Source organism: Molossus molossus, unplaced genomic scaffold, assembly GCF_014108415.1.
Source record: "Molossus molossus isolate mMolMol1 unplaced genomic scaffold, mMolMol1.p scaffold_m16_p_3, whole genome shotgun sequence".
Taxonomy (NCBI): Eukaryota; Metazoa; Chordata; class Mammalia; order Chiroptera; family Molossidae; genus Molossus; species Molossus molossus.
In genome coordinates this window covers 78,000,179-78,017,543 of record NW_023425366.1, presented here as the reverse complement: position 1 = coordinate 78,017,543, position 17,365 = coordinate 78,000,179, and the positions used below count along the sequence as shown (strand labels likewise).

The 17,365-nt window shown below is 35.1% G+C and overlaps 1 protein-coding gene across 3 annotated transcripts in view; it reads right to left on the bottom strand.

Annotated features, from left to right (window-relative positions):
• Positions 1 to 17,365, bottom strand: part of FER (FER tyrosine kinase) — a 364,169-nt gene that overhangs the window by 261,291 nt on the left and 85,513 nt on the right. For 2 of the 3 annotated variants that reach the window (XM_036278843.1, XM_036278844.1), the window contains 3 exons: positions 8,705 to 8,888; positions 4,874 to 5,011; positions 4,113 to 4,232 (listed from right to left, as the gene is read on the bottom strand). In XM_036278843.1, coding sequence (XP_036134736.1) covers positions 4,113 to 4,232; positions 4,874 to 5,011; positions 8,705 to 8,888 — 442 coding nt within the window. The remainder of the gene's footprint in view (positions 1 to 4,112; positions 4,233 to 4,873; positions 5,012 to 8,704; positions 8,889 to 17,365) is intronic. The other variant, XM_036278845.1, reaches the window with a different exon arrangement.

Sequence of the window (17,365 nt, the reverse complement as noted above, 5' to 3'; positions counted from 1 at the left end):
CTGGAGAGAGTCATGCTAATAAGAAAATTCAAAGAGATGAGAAATAAATTATTTATTTAACATAATTATAAATATTAGCTTCAAGATGCTTTCCTTCTTACCCCATCCATTCATCTCCATTTCAAAACATAGTCTATATATATGCAAACATACATATATATCATTTTTATTAATTAACTCACTCCATATATATTCTATAACTTGATTCTATAACTTATTTTTGCCCTTTATCATATACTTTGGATATCTCTCCATTTAAGCATACATATTAACCTATCTTATTTAAAACCTGCATAATAGAGCCCTGGCTGGTTTGGCTCAGCAGTTGGAGCGTCAGTCCGCAGACCAGAGGGACCTAGGTTCAGTCCCCGCTAAGGGCATGTACCCTGGTTGCAGTTTGTCCCCGGCCCTGGTTGGGGTTGTGTGGGTAGCAACCAAAAAAGAAATAAAAATAAAACCTGCATAATAGAAAAATTATGGGTGTACCATAATTCACTTAACCAAACCTTTATTGATGAATAGGATTTTTCCATTATTTTGCTCAAATAACACGACTGTTTTGAGACTTCTATAGTCCTTAGCCTCTATTCATATAATATCATATATATTAAAAAGTGGTTTCTCATAAGCCCTCATTCATATGCAGATATTAAAAAGTGAGAACATTTAACCTATGAATTGTTTAAAATATTTTTGTGTATACTGAATTTAATAATTAGTGAAGTGATATTATACCTTGTAACAGTTTTCTTCTCACATTTTGGAACTAACAAAAAATTAGCAGATATCAAATATTTCCAAAGGCCCCTGAAAAACCTGAGCATTGTACTGATAGTTCTTAATGTCTGAAACCACCCCGAGCAGTAATAAAACAAACAAACAAAAATAATGCCTAGAACATACTATGCGCCAAGGAAACATTCATGCATTCTACATTTATTCGTGCATGGAGACCTAACACTGATTTGGGTGCCATTATTATTACCATTTCACATTTAAGAAAAATGGGGCATAAAGGAATGAAAAAAGCTGTCCAGTTTGACAAAAGTAGTAAGTCGTACTGTCAGGATTCAGACCCAGGCAACCCACCATTTATGGTTGTACACATACATATCTTTGCATACTTGTAGGCTAAAGTTCTGGAAGTGGAATTTCTAAGTCTAAGTGCATGTGTAAGTTGGATTTAGATGTATATTGCCAAATAATCCTCCAAAAAGGTTACACTCGTTTTCATTTCTGCCAAGATTTTGTGAGGGCTTATTCCTCCATAACATACACCACACTAGGTATTATCAAATTATTGAATCCTTGCCAATCTGGTAGGTAAAAAATACAAAAAAAATTGTATTTCTTTAACTGTCACAGAATTATTGGTCATCTGCATTTATTTTTCCCCAAACTGTTTGTTTGTCTCATTCATTTCTATTGGATATAATATTTTAACACAATCTATGACAAAATTATCAAATTAATGCTTCAAAAAGAAAAGATACCATGTGGCAAAAGTAGGTTTACAATGAATACATAAATACAATTTATTCTTGTATTATTATTTATTAATTATTGTATTATTTTCCATACAAACTGTAAACCTACTTTTGCCACACTGTGTATTAGTTTAACTTTAAAGCATTAATATTATGTTAAAAATACTTTTCTCTTGCATGACATTATATACTTATACATCTCTTAATGGAATTACCTTAGAATATCTTGAGAGTGCCAACAGACACGCTGAATAACTCATTCTTGAAATAAAATTCTTGAGGAAAACCTGATCTTGAACTCATATACTGAATTTAAATACTATTCAAAGAAATGTAGCTACAGTTTTGCCTCAGTAAGATGTAAGCAAGTAAATCTATCACATTATCAAAGATATATTATCTTAAATTTATTACATTTTTATACATTGCTTCATCATCATAATTAAGAAATAATGATTTATAACCATAACTAGTTTTGCTCTCATTATATCCTGAAAAGCAATAAAACAAATTCTTCGTTGGTTATAAAATCTCTTATTTTACATAAGCTTATAACAGGTAGCTATTTTTCATTTTACCACATTACACTCCAATATCCGTATGCTCATTCTTTCTTGGTGTTTACAACAATCAATTGATCAATTTTAGTGCAAATTCCTTGAAAGTAGTAACCCTTGAAACCTTAAATTCATAGTAAATGTATTTTTGATGAATAAATTATTTGATAACAATGCAATAATCTTTATAACAGGAGCAATTTATGTCCTATTCCTTCATCAAGCAGCACAGGAATTAAATGGAATTTGTCAATGCACAAGAATTGAGAAGCTCCATCGTTCTACTCTATTGTTTGGAGCAGTTTTTCAACCTTGACACTACTGACATTTTCACCAGATAATTCTTTGTTTTAGGAGGCTGTCCTGTGACGCAGGATGTTCTGCAGCATCCATGGCTTCAACCCACTAGATACTAGTAACATTTTCCCACCTGGTAAACAAAAATGTCTCCAGATACTGTCAAATTTCCCCTGGGGACAAAAATCACCAGGGTGAGAACCACTGGTTTAGGGATAACTAACACCATAATGGTGATATATCTAAAACCAAAGTGAAACTACAGTGAAGGACTTCAAAACATGTGTAACAGCTTCAAGAATCCCAATGCGGTTCCCTAGGAAAAACCTTTGAATGCAGGCTACTCCCATGTTCCTCTTGTCAACCGTCAGTCCACCACAATGACTAAGCCTTCATCTCACACAGGTGATTTGACAAGCATTGTTAGTTTCTTCAATCCCATCAGGCCAACTTTAAGGATATTAAAAACCTTTCCAAGAGCTAGTCCCAGGATCCTACCATTCAGTTACCTATCTACAACACTGTTACTGAACAACAGAAAGGAGATTATTTAATTATATTAGATGGGGACTATTGGCTGACTCTTTTGAGTTGTGGTTCTGACACAGATATACAGTGATTATTAATAGATAAAAGTTTCTTTGTGTTGCTCCTGAAAAAAATCAAGAGAAGGTTAAATATTGTAAAGTAGAATGGCTCAATTATATTTTCTAAATTTAAAAATGTACTATTAACAGGCTTTAATATTTGAAAAGGATTAAAAAACACACATTAAGATTTCTCAAAAGACCTTTAAAATTTTATGCAATAGCAACAACAAAGTAAACAAGGAACTGATTTACTAGCCTATAATAGAAGACTTCCCTGCTTAAAGAGAACTCAATTAGCCCTGGCCGGTTTGGCTCAGCGGTTAGAGCGTCCACCTGTGGTCCGGACAGACCCGGGTTCGGTTCCCGCTAAGGGCGCGTACCTCGGTTGCAGTTTGTGGCCCTGGTTGGTCGTGCGGGTGGCAGCCACTTGATGTGTCCCTTTCACATCGATGTTTTCCTCTCTCTCTCTTCCTCTCTCTCCCTCCCACTCTGTCTGTACAAAAAATGGAAAAATGTCCTCGAATGAGGATTAAAAAAAAAGAGAGAACTCAATTAAAAGTGAAATTTTGTAATAAACGCTGCTGACACCTACAAGTCTCTACTGCTAACACTCATGTATGTCCTCATTTCCAAAATGGTTTTGCCAATAAGTTTTGAAGATGAAATGGGTTTAAAAAAATAAGTTTTGAAAAGAATTAAGCATTATTACAATATAAGATATTAGCAATAAATGAATGAATACATCACAGAGAATTTTGATTTTTGGAATTACCAAAATGAATTAGTGAATAATGAGCAAAGTTAATATAGTTGTCAAAACATTTCATTCTGACCAAACAATAATCAGTTTATTTTTTTAGATAAAGTGGAAGGGTGGGAGGAAGAGAGACAGAGAGAGAGAAACATCAGTGTGAGAGAGACACATCAATAGGTCGCCTCCTGCAGGGATTGAACCTGCAACCCACGTACATGCCCTTGACTGATAATAGAACCTACAACCCTTTGGTCCATGGGCCAACGCTCTAATCTCTTAGCCAAACCAGCCAGGGCAACAATCAGTTTCTTTTTTATTTTATTTTCATTACTTGCACAAAATATAAATTGGAATTTTAAATCTCAGAATGTACAACTATAAATAAAAATAGTAATATTTAAACCATCCAGGCTTTCCAGGTACTTACATTACTTGCAAACTTTCTGCTGTTAAATTATTCCACATAATCTCATTTGCCTGAAGATTTTCATTTTCTTCTAGTAAGGAAGTATCAAACTCAATTTCTTGCTCTTTAGCAGCTGATGTTCTAGTAAAGCATGCCAAATAACTTTGATCAATATGAATAGCCTATCATAATATATCTTAGTACACACCAAAGGCAGAATATATTTTCTCATCACAAATTAAATTAACAAAGTAAACATAAATAGAATAAATCAAATTAAATCCCAAGCATCAAAGATCTAGTCATGTAATTTCAGCCTTAATTTTCTCATTTATAGATGTGGATATTAAGTGGTTTTATTCCTGTCACAATGGTAATGAGTATAAAATAAGATGATGAATGTATGAAAAAGTAATTGGTACATTATAAAGTTTAACACACAAGTCATAATATTATTACTATAGAAATGTTAAAAAGAAAATATAATTTCATCAATTAAATATAGGCTTAAGAAATAATGTAGTGACAACTGACAAATGTTTTTTATTTTAAATTTATCTTTATTGTTGTCATTGACAAATTTTTAAAGATCATTATATAAATAGTTATCATCATGGAAAGAGGACTTTGAAAATAATTAAAAGGGGGCGAATTAATCTAAAACATCTAATGCCCTAACAAGCTTTTCAGTATTTTTTTATTTTAATTTGGTTAAATATTATATGATAAACAAAATAATACTGTCATCAGTACTGAAAGAAGAATGAAAATATCATACATACCTGTGAACATCTATAAAATTATTATATTCTGTGCTAGGGTCTATCTGTTCAACCGACATTTGAATCTCTTTATGGACATTCACTATTTCCTCTGTAACAAGACTAGTTATCTGGCTGTATTCATCAAATATGCCTTTTCTGAAAACAAAAATAAAATTTTACAACACTTTTAAGTTTATCAAGAAAACACAGAACCAAAAAGGATTCAGAACAAAAACGTTAAGAAATGTAATATCAATATTTACAACATTCACATCATGGGAGGAGAGAGAGCAAGAAATTGAAAACCTACTTGAAAAAATAATGACATAAAACTTCCCTAACTTGGTGAAGGAAATAGATATCTAAGTCCAGGAAGCCCAGAGAGTCACAAACAAGATGAACCCAAAGAGGCTTACATCAAGAAACATCATAATCAAAATGCAAAAGGTTAAAGACAATGAGAGAATCTGAAAAGCAGCAAGAGAAAAGCAGTTAGTTACCTACAGGAGAGCTCCCATAAGACTGTCAGCTGATTTCTCAAAAGATACTTTGCAGGCCAGAAGGGAGTGGCAAGAAATATGCAAAGTGATGAAAAGCAAGGACCTACAACCAAGATTACACTATCCTCCAAAGCTATCATTTAAAATTGATGGACATATCAAGTTTCCCAGACAAGAAAAAGGTAAAGGAGTTTATCACCACCAAAGTATTATATGGAATGTTGAAGGGCCTTCTTGAAGATCAAAAATATGAACAACAAAATGGCAATAAATACATATCTATCAGCAGTTGAATCTACAAACCAAATGAACAAGCAGAACAGAAACAGACTCGTAGATACAAAGAACTTTTTGTTGGTTGCCTGTTGGGAAGGGGTTTGCAGGATGGTAAAAAAGGTGAAGAGATTAAGAAGTACAAATTGGTTGTTCAACTGACAAACCTCAAAGGGAAGCGGGGGGAGGTGGAAAGAGATAAACCAAAGAACTTATATGCATATATGCACAACCTATGGACACAGACAGTAGTGTGGGGAAGGCAAGAGAGGGGTGGGAGTGGGGAGGAGGGGGTCAATGGAACAAAAATGGGGGACATCTGTAACACATTCAACAATAGAGCTTAAAAAAAATGTAATGTCAATATTTATAGGTGGTAGTTTTATGTACCACCTTTATTCATATACCTGCAAAGTAAAGCAAAGGGATTACACAAATGCATAGATTAGCAACTTACATTTGATAAAATATAATAACTGCAAATGATCTAGAATAAGGCATTACCTTTCCCAACCTGTATCTGAGGTATTTAAATATAATGTCAGTGTTGATCACTTTCTGTTTCTCAACATTATTATAGAAATATTGGATTCCATAACATGGAACTATGGATCCACAACAGTCTCTTTAATGTTTCTTTCTAGTGTCTGCAGCTGCCTCACGTACCCTGCCACTGGTTCTTCTCTTGCTCCTGGGCCTCTGCTCTTCTACCTTCACTGACATCTAGATCTCTTCTCCTGGCCTCCATTCAGTACCAAAAATATCATAACATTTTTTTAGCATTTCCTAGTAAGTGCAAAAGGAAAAACTATTCTGTCACCAAGACCTGATCTCAACTTGACAATACTATAACATTGATCATCACTGGACTCAACAACAAGTGTAAACACAGAAGCTAATCCTCCATATGCCCAAATAAATATAAGGCGTTCTTTGTTTATCTTTCCCAAAATCATTACCAAATTTTCTTATTATAAAGTATTTTTTCAATTACTTTATTTTAAATAGCAAGAAAATGTTTGGGTAAAAAAAAAAAAAAGACATAAGCTGCTTTGATTTTAAAAAGGAGGAGACAGAGAAATGTAATGAGAATTTAGTAAATAGCACTGGGGTTATGAACTAATAATTAAAAGTACCAAATGATAGAAATGTAAACAAGCCTATCTAGATATTTATAAAGCAATACAGTAAGTGGTTATGATGTGGAAATCATCAATATTCACCTTTAAGACAATGGGGGTAAGGGAAGGACAAAGTCTCCTAATGTTATATGAATGAGTACTTGTGACATGGGATTCAACTTCAGTGATATCATCATGCTTGGATTTTTTTATTTTATTTTGTTTTTTCTTTATTAATTTTAGAGAGAGAGGAAGGAAGAGGGAGAGAAAGATTAAAACATCAATGGTAGAGAACATCGACTGGCTGCATGCCCCCCACTGGGGAATAGCCCAATCTGGGCATGTGCCCTGACTGGGAATCAAACCAGCGACCTCTTTGTCCAGGGGTCGATGCTCAACCACTGAGCAACACCGGCCGGACCATGCTTGGGTTTTTTAAATGCTCAATCTGAAACAATTTCTTAGAAAGTAAAGATAATATGCTGTGGGAAACCATTATATGCCTCAAAAAGATGTTCTAGTGATGATGAAGATATTATTATTGAAGATTAATGTGAAGAGTTTGAAAAATATTGATTCATAAAATGGATAATAGAAAAATATTTCTGAATCAATAATATATAATTTAAATAGACATAACTAAATTTATAAATTAAATATTTTAAGTAGGCATTTCATTATTTAATCAACAACCTTAAAAATTTACATATTTTCAATTCCCGGTCAGGGCCTAAGTTGTGGGCCCAATCCCCAGTGTGGGGCATGCAGGAGGCAGCCAATAGATGTTCTCTCTCATCAATGTTTCTCTCTCCCTCCCTCTCCCTTCTGACTCTCTCTCTAAAAATCAATAAAGAACAAAAATTTTTGGAAAAAAAAAATTTTACATATTTACTTGACTAAAAAACATTTTATTTATCTTCTTCTTGGGAAAATAAGGGATCACCTAAACCAGCTAATAAGGGAGATGAAGTCTACCAAAGGATGGCTTATATTTTCTATCGTCTTGAATAGATATGTACAGTCTATACTGTTAGCTCCTTGAAGGTAAAAATCGTGGCCTGCTTATCTTTATATTCAATGTGCTTTGCATACAGTAAATGTTATTTTTACCTTTTTTAATTAATTTATTTTTGTTACAGATATTTTTTTTCTCCTTTTTCCCCCATTGACACCCTCCTCCCCGCTCCCGCCCCTGGCCCCCCTACAGCACTATTGTCTATGTCCATTGGTCATGCTTATATGCATATAAGTTCTTTAATTTATCTCTTCCCACCTCCACTCCCAATCCTGAGGTTTGTCAGTCTGATCCCTACTTCTGTGTCTCTGGGTCTATTTTGTTCATTGTATTTTACAAATAAGTGAGATCATATATTTTGTCTTTCTCTGATTGGCTTATTTCGCTTAGCATAATACTCTCCAGGTCCCTCCATGTCATCTCAAAGGATAAAAGATCTTTCTTCTTTACAGCTGCATAGTATTCCATTGTGTGCATGAGGCAGAATTTTAATAAATATTTGTTGATTTCAATCTCATACAACAAGAAGATGGCAAATAAACCTTCAAAAAATTATTCCTTCAGGCTTTGCAGTTGCTCAAAATTTATTTAAATACCCAACTCTGTAGGGACAGATATCCACTTCTTACATTTGTCAACTAATGAATTGGTTTCATATAAATTTCCAGTTAGTTGGAGCACAACAGAAACATACAAAAAGAAGGGAAATTCTTGGGGCTGGCTAAAAGGTTTAGGAGATAAGCATAAACTAAAGAGATACCAGATGTAAAAATAAAGAAGAATCAATGTAAAACAGGTCTGAAACACCCATTGGTCTGGGTGAATAAAAAAGCTTACAAAACACAGACAACTTTTAAACAAAACTTTAAGTAGAAGAGAAAAAAAAATGTTAAAATCATTATATAACGGGATTTTATGTCAAATATGAAACATAACTTACAGTGCTTTTATCATTTCTTCTTGCATCTTTTGTAGGGAGTCCAGAAGCAGAGGAAGTGTGGTGTCATAATACTGGTTCTGATGAAGCTGTGCCCCTTTCAGTGCCAATACATACTGATTATGCAACACATGAAGTTTCATTGTGGCTTTGTCGTAACGTTCCTTAGCCTTTTCGGTTTCTTTCCCTGAAGAAATCATTAAAGAAAGTTATAAAAGAGATCATTTTAAAAGTTTATCTTCTTTGTGTGCAAACTTAGTCACCACTAACTATTTTGTTATTTCACATATTTTATGGATAATCAAAAGTTTGTTGAATATATAATATGTGCTTAGTTCTATGCAAAGCACTCTTTATTTGCCAATACTTTACAGAGGCTGCTGTAAAGGAAGCATGCACTGAAGTAAATGTTTGGTGACTGAAGGATAATGTATAACTTCTTTGTAAAATTGTGCAGATACATGATCCTTCTCATGTTCAAGCAGCTTACACTAAATTGGAACAACAGTGCACATAAAATTATATCACCAGAAAACAAGAAACTTTGTAAGTAATGTTAAATTTTGAGGTCTACGTTTGTGGTATCAACATAAAAAAGGGAAGTCAAAAGATACGTTGTGGAGAAAACAGACCTTAGAAGATGAGGCCAGTCTGGAAAGTTGTAAGGACAGAATAGAACACAGTTCCTACCTCTCACACTCTTTTGCTCAGTCAATATTATTAACTGATCACCACCAGGAATTGTGCTAAACGCTAGAAATTCAGTATTTGGCAAAGCAGATTCCTTGTTATTAAGCCCATGGTTTGGTGATTTGGGTGACGGGTGAAAACAGAAAGAATAAGCAATAGTACATAGGCAGGCAAAGAAATAAGCTCAAGGCTTAGGTTGTGAATGACTTTAAAATCAAACAAAAATGTTAAGATGATGTAGGACAAGTCCAGGAGATAATGATAATATGAACTAGAACTTTTTGTGGTTCCTTTACTAAAACCATTCAGAAAATATTTCTAGACTGACAATATCAATATAAATGACTATATAAATAAATACAATTTTAAAGTAAATCTTTAAGTTTGATGTAAACCAAACAAGTATCTCTTGCCAATTACTTACATTTAGGGAATAAACTTTTCAAAATATTAATTTTTGCCCTCCTTCCTAGGAGAGTCCTCCAAATGAATCCTCTCCCCAAAACAGATCTTACGCTAAGAATACCTGACACCAGAGGCTCTCCTCTGCTGCCACTCCATTTAGGCTCAGCATCTATCTGAGTATTCACTAAGGATAGGGATCAGAAAAACATTCCCTGTTGGAGAATATCTCGAGTCCAGAGCCAAAGGCAGAGGAAAAGTTAAGACTTTTGCAGAGAGAGGAAACTTCAGACCCCTAAACTATGCCCAGACAGAACAACAGAAAAATTCTCTGGATTTTCTGACTACGCCTCTAATTCTGAGACACAGTAACTACACGTAGCTGGTGGAAAAGGAAACACCTTTCTAGCAGACTGGTATGTCTCTACAACCAACAAATTCTAGTGCTTCCAAGTACTGGAACCACCGCTCACTTCTCCTAGGGAGCTGCACCTAATTATTTTACAGAGCATGAATCTCTAGCCATTCCATTAGCTGGTTCCTGCACATGGTGATACTAATAACTGTTCAAGTATTTCACAAAATGTTGCCCTAGATATGCTATTTAACATAATTTCTTGCTTAGAAAATAATCTAATTACCAGAGTATCTTTCCTAACTAACCTCTCTTACTGCTGACTGGAAAGAGGTTCTAACACTAGAGTGAGCGGATAGCAGCAAACAGCAATGCAGATGGAGCTGAAGGAATCAGAAAAAAATAGCATTAGCCCCTAAGGAAATGGCTTTTCTCACTTTTGGGCTATGAAAGACCCATAGGATAATATATTTGAATATTTTATTTCATTAACCAGTAAATAATCACATAAATTTTTAAATATATAACTGAAGTAAGTTTTCATGAAATAATTCTTCCCTCTACTACATAAAGAATGCTCTGTGATGTTTTAAAATTACTATTTTAATTTTGAATTTTGTTAATGTTCATTCAGAAACCAAAATATTGTTTTGCCTCAGTTAATATAAATCACTAGAGAACTTTTAACTCACTTTATATTACACTAGGGGTAATTTTTTTTATTTATTAGCAATTAATAAATCACTTCAATAACACTAATCATAAGTAACTTTTAACACCTCCCCCTACAGAACAGTTACTATAATAGTTTTATCACAGAATACTGTATTTACCCATAAACACTGCTACTTAGCATCCTTCCTACAGAAATACATTTCAAAAAACGTCCCCAAGAATCAATGCCTTTGATACATCTATGGCCAGCCCCACCGCCTTTCTCAAAAATGACAACCTCTTTTTCTCCCTACCCACACAAGTCAGGAGGGGACTTCTATATGAAGCTGGCGCCCAAGATCCAAAGTGCATAGCTGACCAACAAGAAACCAGTCCTTTGGCTGGGAGCTAAGCCAGTCACATTAATGCCTGAGAAGGAGTGAAAGTCGCTGAACACCTACTGTAGAAGCTGCCAAAGGCCTTTCTAAGGCCCTTTTCTTTAGGGTGTTTTGGGGGTTTTTTTGGTAGGTTCTTTTGGGAGAATTTACCATTTTTAAGCTACTTTAAGTTCCTGTTACTTGAAAGTTGACAAATTCTGACAACAGACAGTTCAAAAGATTATTGCACTTATGAAGATACATTGATTCCAAATAATAAAACGTTTTCTAGAGTCCAAATGTTCCTAATAAGAAAATAAGGCAAGCATATACCAGGAAAGAATATTTCAGTATTGTGTTCTCATTTATTAAACTGTATTATAAGTTTAAAAAGTATAACTAGTGAATTCAATGAAGTTCATATTTTATGTAACTTTTTAAATATTACTTTTTATATAAACTCTATTATTCCTATTACTTGGGTTTTTAGTATATAACTTTAGGAGTCATACTCTCCACAGAAACATTTTCATGAAGACATTTAAAACATTTCAACCACCCATCTGTCCTCCTGCGTGCATAGATTTTTAAACTGCACAGTACATCTTGTGTCTAGTTGGTGCAGAATGGTTCACTAAACACGCAATACTCGCCCCACTAAGATTTTGTAATCCAAACTAACGTTAGAAAAGTAAACAGCCCTGGCCGGTTTGGCTCAGTGGTTAGAGCATCGGCCTGTGGTCCAGAGAGCCCCAGGTTCGGTTCCTGCTAAGGACATGTACCTCAGTTGCAGTTTGTCCTGGCCCTGGTTGGGTTGTAAGGGTGCAATCACTCGATGTGTCCCTTTCACGTCAATGTTTCTCTCTCTCTCTCTCTCTCTCTCTCTCTCTCTCTCTCTCTCTCTCTCTCTCCCCCTCCCTCTTTCTCCCTCCCACTCTATCTGAGCAAAAAAAAAAAAGAAAGCCCTGGCCAGTTTGGCTCAGCAGTTAGAGCGTAGGCCTGCAGTCCAGAGAGACCCGGGTTCGGTTCCCGCTAAGGGCTCATACCTCAGTTGCAGTTTTTCCCAGGCCCTGGTTGGTTGTGTGGGTGGCAGCCACTCGATGTGTCCCTTTCGTGTCGATGTTTCTCTGTCTCTCTCTCCCTCTCCCCCCCACCCCCCACTCTATCTGAACAAAAAATGGAAAAATGTCCTCGGGTGAGGATAAAAAAAAGAAGAAAAGTAAAGAAGTTCCTCCCACACATATTTTTAAATCTGATATACTGTATGACTAATAAGCTGAAGAAGACTGTTATAGCGGAATATAATTATCAGTGATTGCTAACATGATTTGGAAAAGATTTTTAAATGCCTTTAAAAACATCCTAGGCAGATTCCATTACATTAAAATAATGATAATGAATTCTTTAAAAACAACTTTGAACTTAAAACTAAATTTGGGGGAGTATGTTTTCATAGAGCTTTGTCGGGGGTGTTTGTTCTGTACTCTACAGCTCCCACATGCTTGTGCATCTGGTTATCTGATGCACTTGGTGCATTCACATGATCAATTGATTGTTCTATTCATATTACCCTGCCACTCTCCCTCCCCTGTAGGAAAACAAAAAGCTTCAAAAACAAGCTCACTTGGTATGATTTGCAAAGAAATAGTACTTTTTTCATGACTTTTTAAAAAATAAATATTTAGTCTGGCCGATGTGGCTCAGTGGCTGAGCATCAACCCATGCACCAAGAGGACGCCGGTTCAATTCCTGGTCAGGACACAGGCCCAGGTTGAGGGCCCAATCCCCAGTGGGTGGCATGCAGGAGGCAGCCAATAGATGTTGTCTCTCATCAATGTTTTTATCTCTCTCTCCCTCTCCCTTCCTCTCTCTCTAAAATCAATAAAGAAAAAAAATTAAAATAAATATTTAAGGTCCCACTGAGACCATGTAAGTAAATTCAAGAAATAGTAATACTGTGTGAAAATAAAAATTACAAATAAACATTTTTAAATTCCATTCATTTAACTAAATACATTGAAAAACAAACAAAAAAAAGAACCACCTAATATGATTCTTGCCACATAAACTTTTTGGCTCAGAATATTTCAGATCACTATTATACTTGCTTAATTTTTTTTTTATTCATTCACTGATTTTTTTTTTTTTTTTTAAGAGAGGAAGGGAGAGGGGGAGAGAGAGATAGAAACACCAATGAGAGAGAACATCAAATGGCCACCTCCTGCATGCCACCCACTGGGGTCTGGGCCCACAACCTGGGCATGTGCCCTGACAGGAAATCAAACCGGCGACCTCTAGGTGCATGGGTCAATGCTCAACCACTGAGCCACACAGGCTGGGTGTATACTTGCTTAACTTTTAAATAACTATGTTTGAGCTGAAAATTAACACAAAGTACACAGAGTGGATTAATTCTTAGACAGATACAGAGTTATACTTCTGCTGCTGTATGCTTGTTTTGTTTTGTTCTGTTTTGTCTTGTTTTAATGAGAGGCACTGAACAGGGCATAGAGTTATTGTCAATCAACAGGGAGTAAATGGTCCAGTTTTTCCTCCTCCACATAATGAAATTCACAAGAGATTGAATTATAATTCTTTTGCCACCACTTGTTGACAAATCTGTTTAATGTTTATAATAAAAGAGTGTCATACAACATGTCACACCATAAACAATATTATGAGGCTCGCAAAGCTCAATTATGTTAAGTTTGACATTCACAAGAGACAGGCAAGAATACTCATTAAGCAAGTCTAGAAAATCAAGTGTTTTTTATTATAAACTTCTGAAGTGTTTACCATTTGTTAAATATTCTGATGGAAAGCCTCCTGATAACAAATAAGTGACTATTTTCCAAAAATAAAGTACCAGCAAGAAGACTTTGATTTGAATAACTAAACATTCTACCATCTTACATATTTCCTGTCTTTAAAAACATTCTTCCTCAACTATACAGTTTTTACTTATTACTCTAACTGAGAAGAAAATGAACAGAAGTTCACTTTAACCTGTGAGTTACTTGGGGCAAATGTCGACATGTTTCTTCACATGAAAGTTAAAATTCAAGTATAATATGTGGGAACAATGAATGAGTTACCTACCTTACTCAGTTTTGTTCTGACAATAACAAGAAGTCAAGTTTTTCTCTCAGCTTCTCCTCTGATGAGCTGTGTAACCTCGGCAAGTCATTTAATCTAAATTTTAGCTTCTAATTTTTAAACCTGGGAGTTAATTACCTGCTCTTTTCAATCCACTGGATTGTGATGGAGATCAAATGACAGACAATTGTCAAAATGCACAGTTAACAGCAAAGACTAAAGAAGGCACTGAATTTGAAGAGCTGAAAAAAACTTTTTTGACTAACTGCTCCTATAAAGCATTTTTAAAAATACAATAGGTATGGTCTTCCTTTGCTACTTTTAATTTCTTGGTATAAAAATATTTGCGGTATTAATCAAGAAATATTTATTAAATATGTATTACTTTTTTTAAACTGTTCAGGGAACTAAAGTAACAATATTTTATTCTGAAATTAAACATCAAACACCTTTAAAGAGCAAGCTCTCTAACACCATGCAACATCACTTCCTTGCCTAGAGTGATTACTAAATTCAATTGGCCCACAGTGTTTTACTAACCTGTGAAGTGGATGACATTCTATGTTCAAATCTATGTTCTGTACTGTAACAAAGCTGTAAATGGAGGGGTTCTGGGTGGCTGCAATAGGAGAAGCAGCATAATTCCACATCTCTCAAATATCATCTAAAAATATGATGTAAGAAAAGAAGAACAAATAAAACCCACTAAAAGGTCACCAGTTCAATTCCTGGTCAGGGCACATGCCCAGGTTCTGGGCTGGATCCCCAGTAGGGGGTGTGCAGGAGGCGGCCAAGAGATGTTTCTCTCTCACATCCATGTTTCTCTCTTCTTCTCTTTCTCTCTCTCCCCCACTCTCTAAAATCAATAAAAACATATTTTTTTTAAAAAAAAATCTATAGGATATGTAAACTATATCTAAAACAGATAATATTGACGGCCTGTGGAGAAAAGAACTGGGTAATGGATAGGAGAAAAACTTTTCACTGTATGCTTACTGGTTTGTACCTTGGGGTTTTGAATTTGGAATTATATGAGTGGCAGTCCATGAACCCCATTAAAAAAATAAGCAAATTAAGAGACTTTCCAGAAACTCTCATCAGCAAATCTAACCATTTATTGTACGAGGCTGTATATTGGGCCTTCTCTCTTAGTCTATTACTATGAACAAACTAATTTTGTTCCAGCTAAGATCAATTAATTCACTTGGGTATTCGATCCATCCTCTCTCACCTACTCAAGCATATTTGCTCCAGCAATTTCTTCCTTCATTCTGCTGCATCATCAGCTTTTCTTTTTCTACAGGAGCATTTTTATCAGCATACAAGCAGTAATAACTCCTGATCTTAAAAATATGCTCCCTTGACTCTATTTATTTAGTTACTTTCCTATCTTCCTCCTCCTCTTCACTGCAAAACTCCTGAAAAGATTCATCTATACTAGTTATCTCTGGTTTTTTCCTCTCAGTCTTTGTTAAATCCATCCCATTTAGGCTTTTCCTTCTGCTGCTCCACTGAAACTGTTCTTGTCGAAGTCATCAACAACCTATGTTTTGCTAAATCCAAATCTTAGTTCTCATCTTCAGTCTTAATCACTTGTTCTGCCTTAAAATCCCCCCACCCCCGGGTTTCCAGAATAATACATTATTTTGATTTTCCTTTTATTTTGTTCTTTATAATTTTCTCACTTCCCTGATTTCTCAGTGTTGGGCTCAGTCCTAGAACTCTTCTCTGTTCTAACACCCTTGGTAATGTCATCAGATCTTATGAATTAAATACATTCAGATTTATAGCTTTATCCCAGACCTCTCCCAATAACTCCCAGAAATAGAGATCCAAGTACAAAGTTAACATCTCTATTTAGAAGTCTAATTAAAAAAAAAAAAATCTCAAAATGAAACTCCTAATCTTCACTTCCAAATCTGTTCCTCCTACATTTTTCTCCACCTCAGTTAATAAAAATGTCATCCTTCAGTTACTCAGGCAAAAAAATCTTGGAATCATCCTTGACTTCTTACTCTCACACACTACATCCAATTCATTAACAAATCCTTTAAAGCTCCATTTTCAATATATAGTTGATCTTCAATTTTCATGGATTCCATATTTCAAATTCTCCTAATGCCTAAAGCTTATTTGTAATCTAAAAACCAATACACACAGTGCTTTCCAAGTCAATCACAGGCATGCACGTACACAGAGCAGTGAAGGAGTCACACACATTCCCAACTGAGAAAAAAACTGGGTAAGGACAGGAGAAAAACCTTTCACTGTATGCCTACCGGTTTGTACCTTGGGATTCTGAATTTGGAATTATGTAAGTGTGAAGAGGCACTGCATTGCTTTCTTGTTTCAGCTCTCATACTACATAAACCGTCTTTTGTACAGCCTATTTAGTTCTATTTTTTGCATTTCTTGTGCTTTCTGTTCATTATTTTGCTATTTAAAATGGTCCCTGAACATAGTGCTTAAGTGCTGCTTAGTATTCGTATGCTCAAGATGGGTGTGATGTGCCTTACAGAAAAATGGGTGTGTTAAGCTTTTAGTCATGAGTTGTAACACTGTGAGTTCAATGTTAATGATTCAACAATACATATTAGATAAAGTGTCTTTGAACAGAAACACATAAAACAATGTATTGTTTGGTGTATTTGAGATGTATTGCTCAACGGTTAAAAACGTGACCCTGCTAGGGGCAACGATTCAGTACTTAGGTCATGCTAATTTAGTGTTCGCAGTTATTTTATAGAGCATAACTACTGTAAATAACAAAATCAATTACATATCCAGAATTTGACCTCTTCTTAGCCCCTGTGATACTACCACCCAGTCCAAACCAGCATAAGCCCTTGACTGGATTACTCCAATAGCCTGGAACTGGTCTTCTTACTTCCATTTACCCCCATCCTCCAAACTAATATTTTCAACAGGCTACCAGAATTGTCCTGTAAAAATGTAAGTTAGTTCATGTCATTCCACTGCTCAAAACTCACCAATGGCTTCCTATCATACTCAGGGTAAAAGGTTTTAAAAGAACTACTAAAATCCTACATAATCTGTGTCTCCCTGCCACCACTACCATTCTTCCTCTAA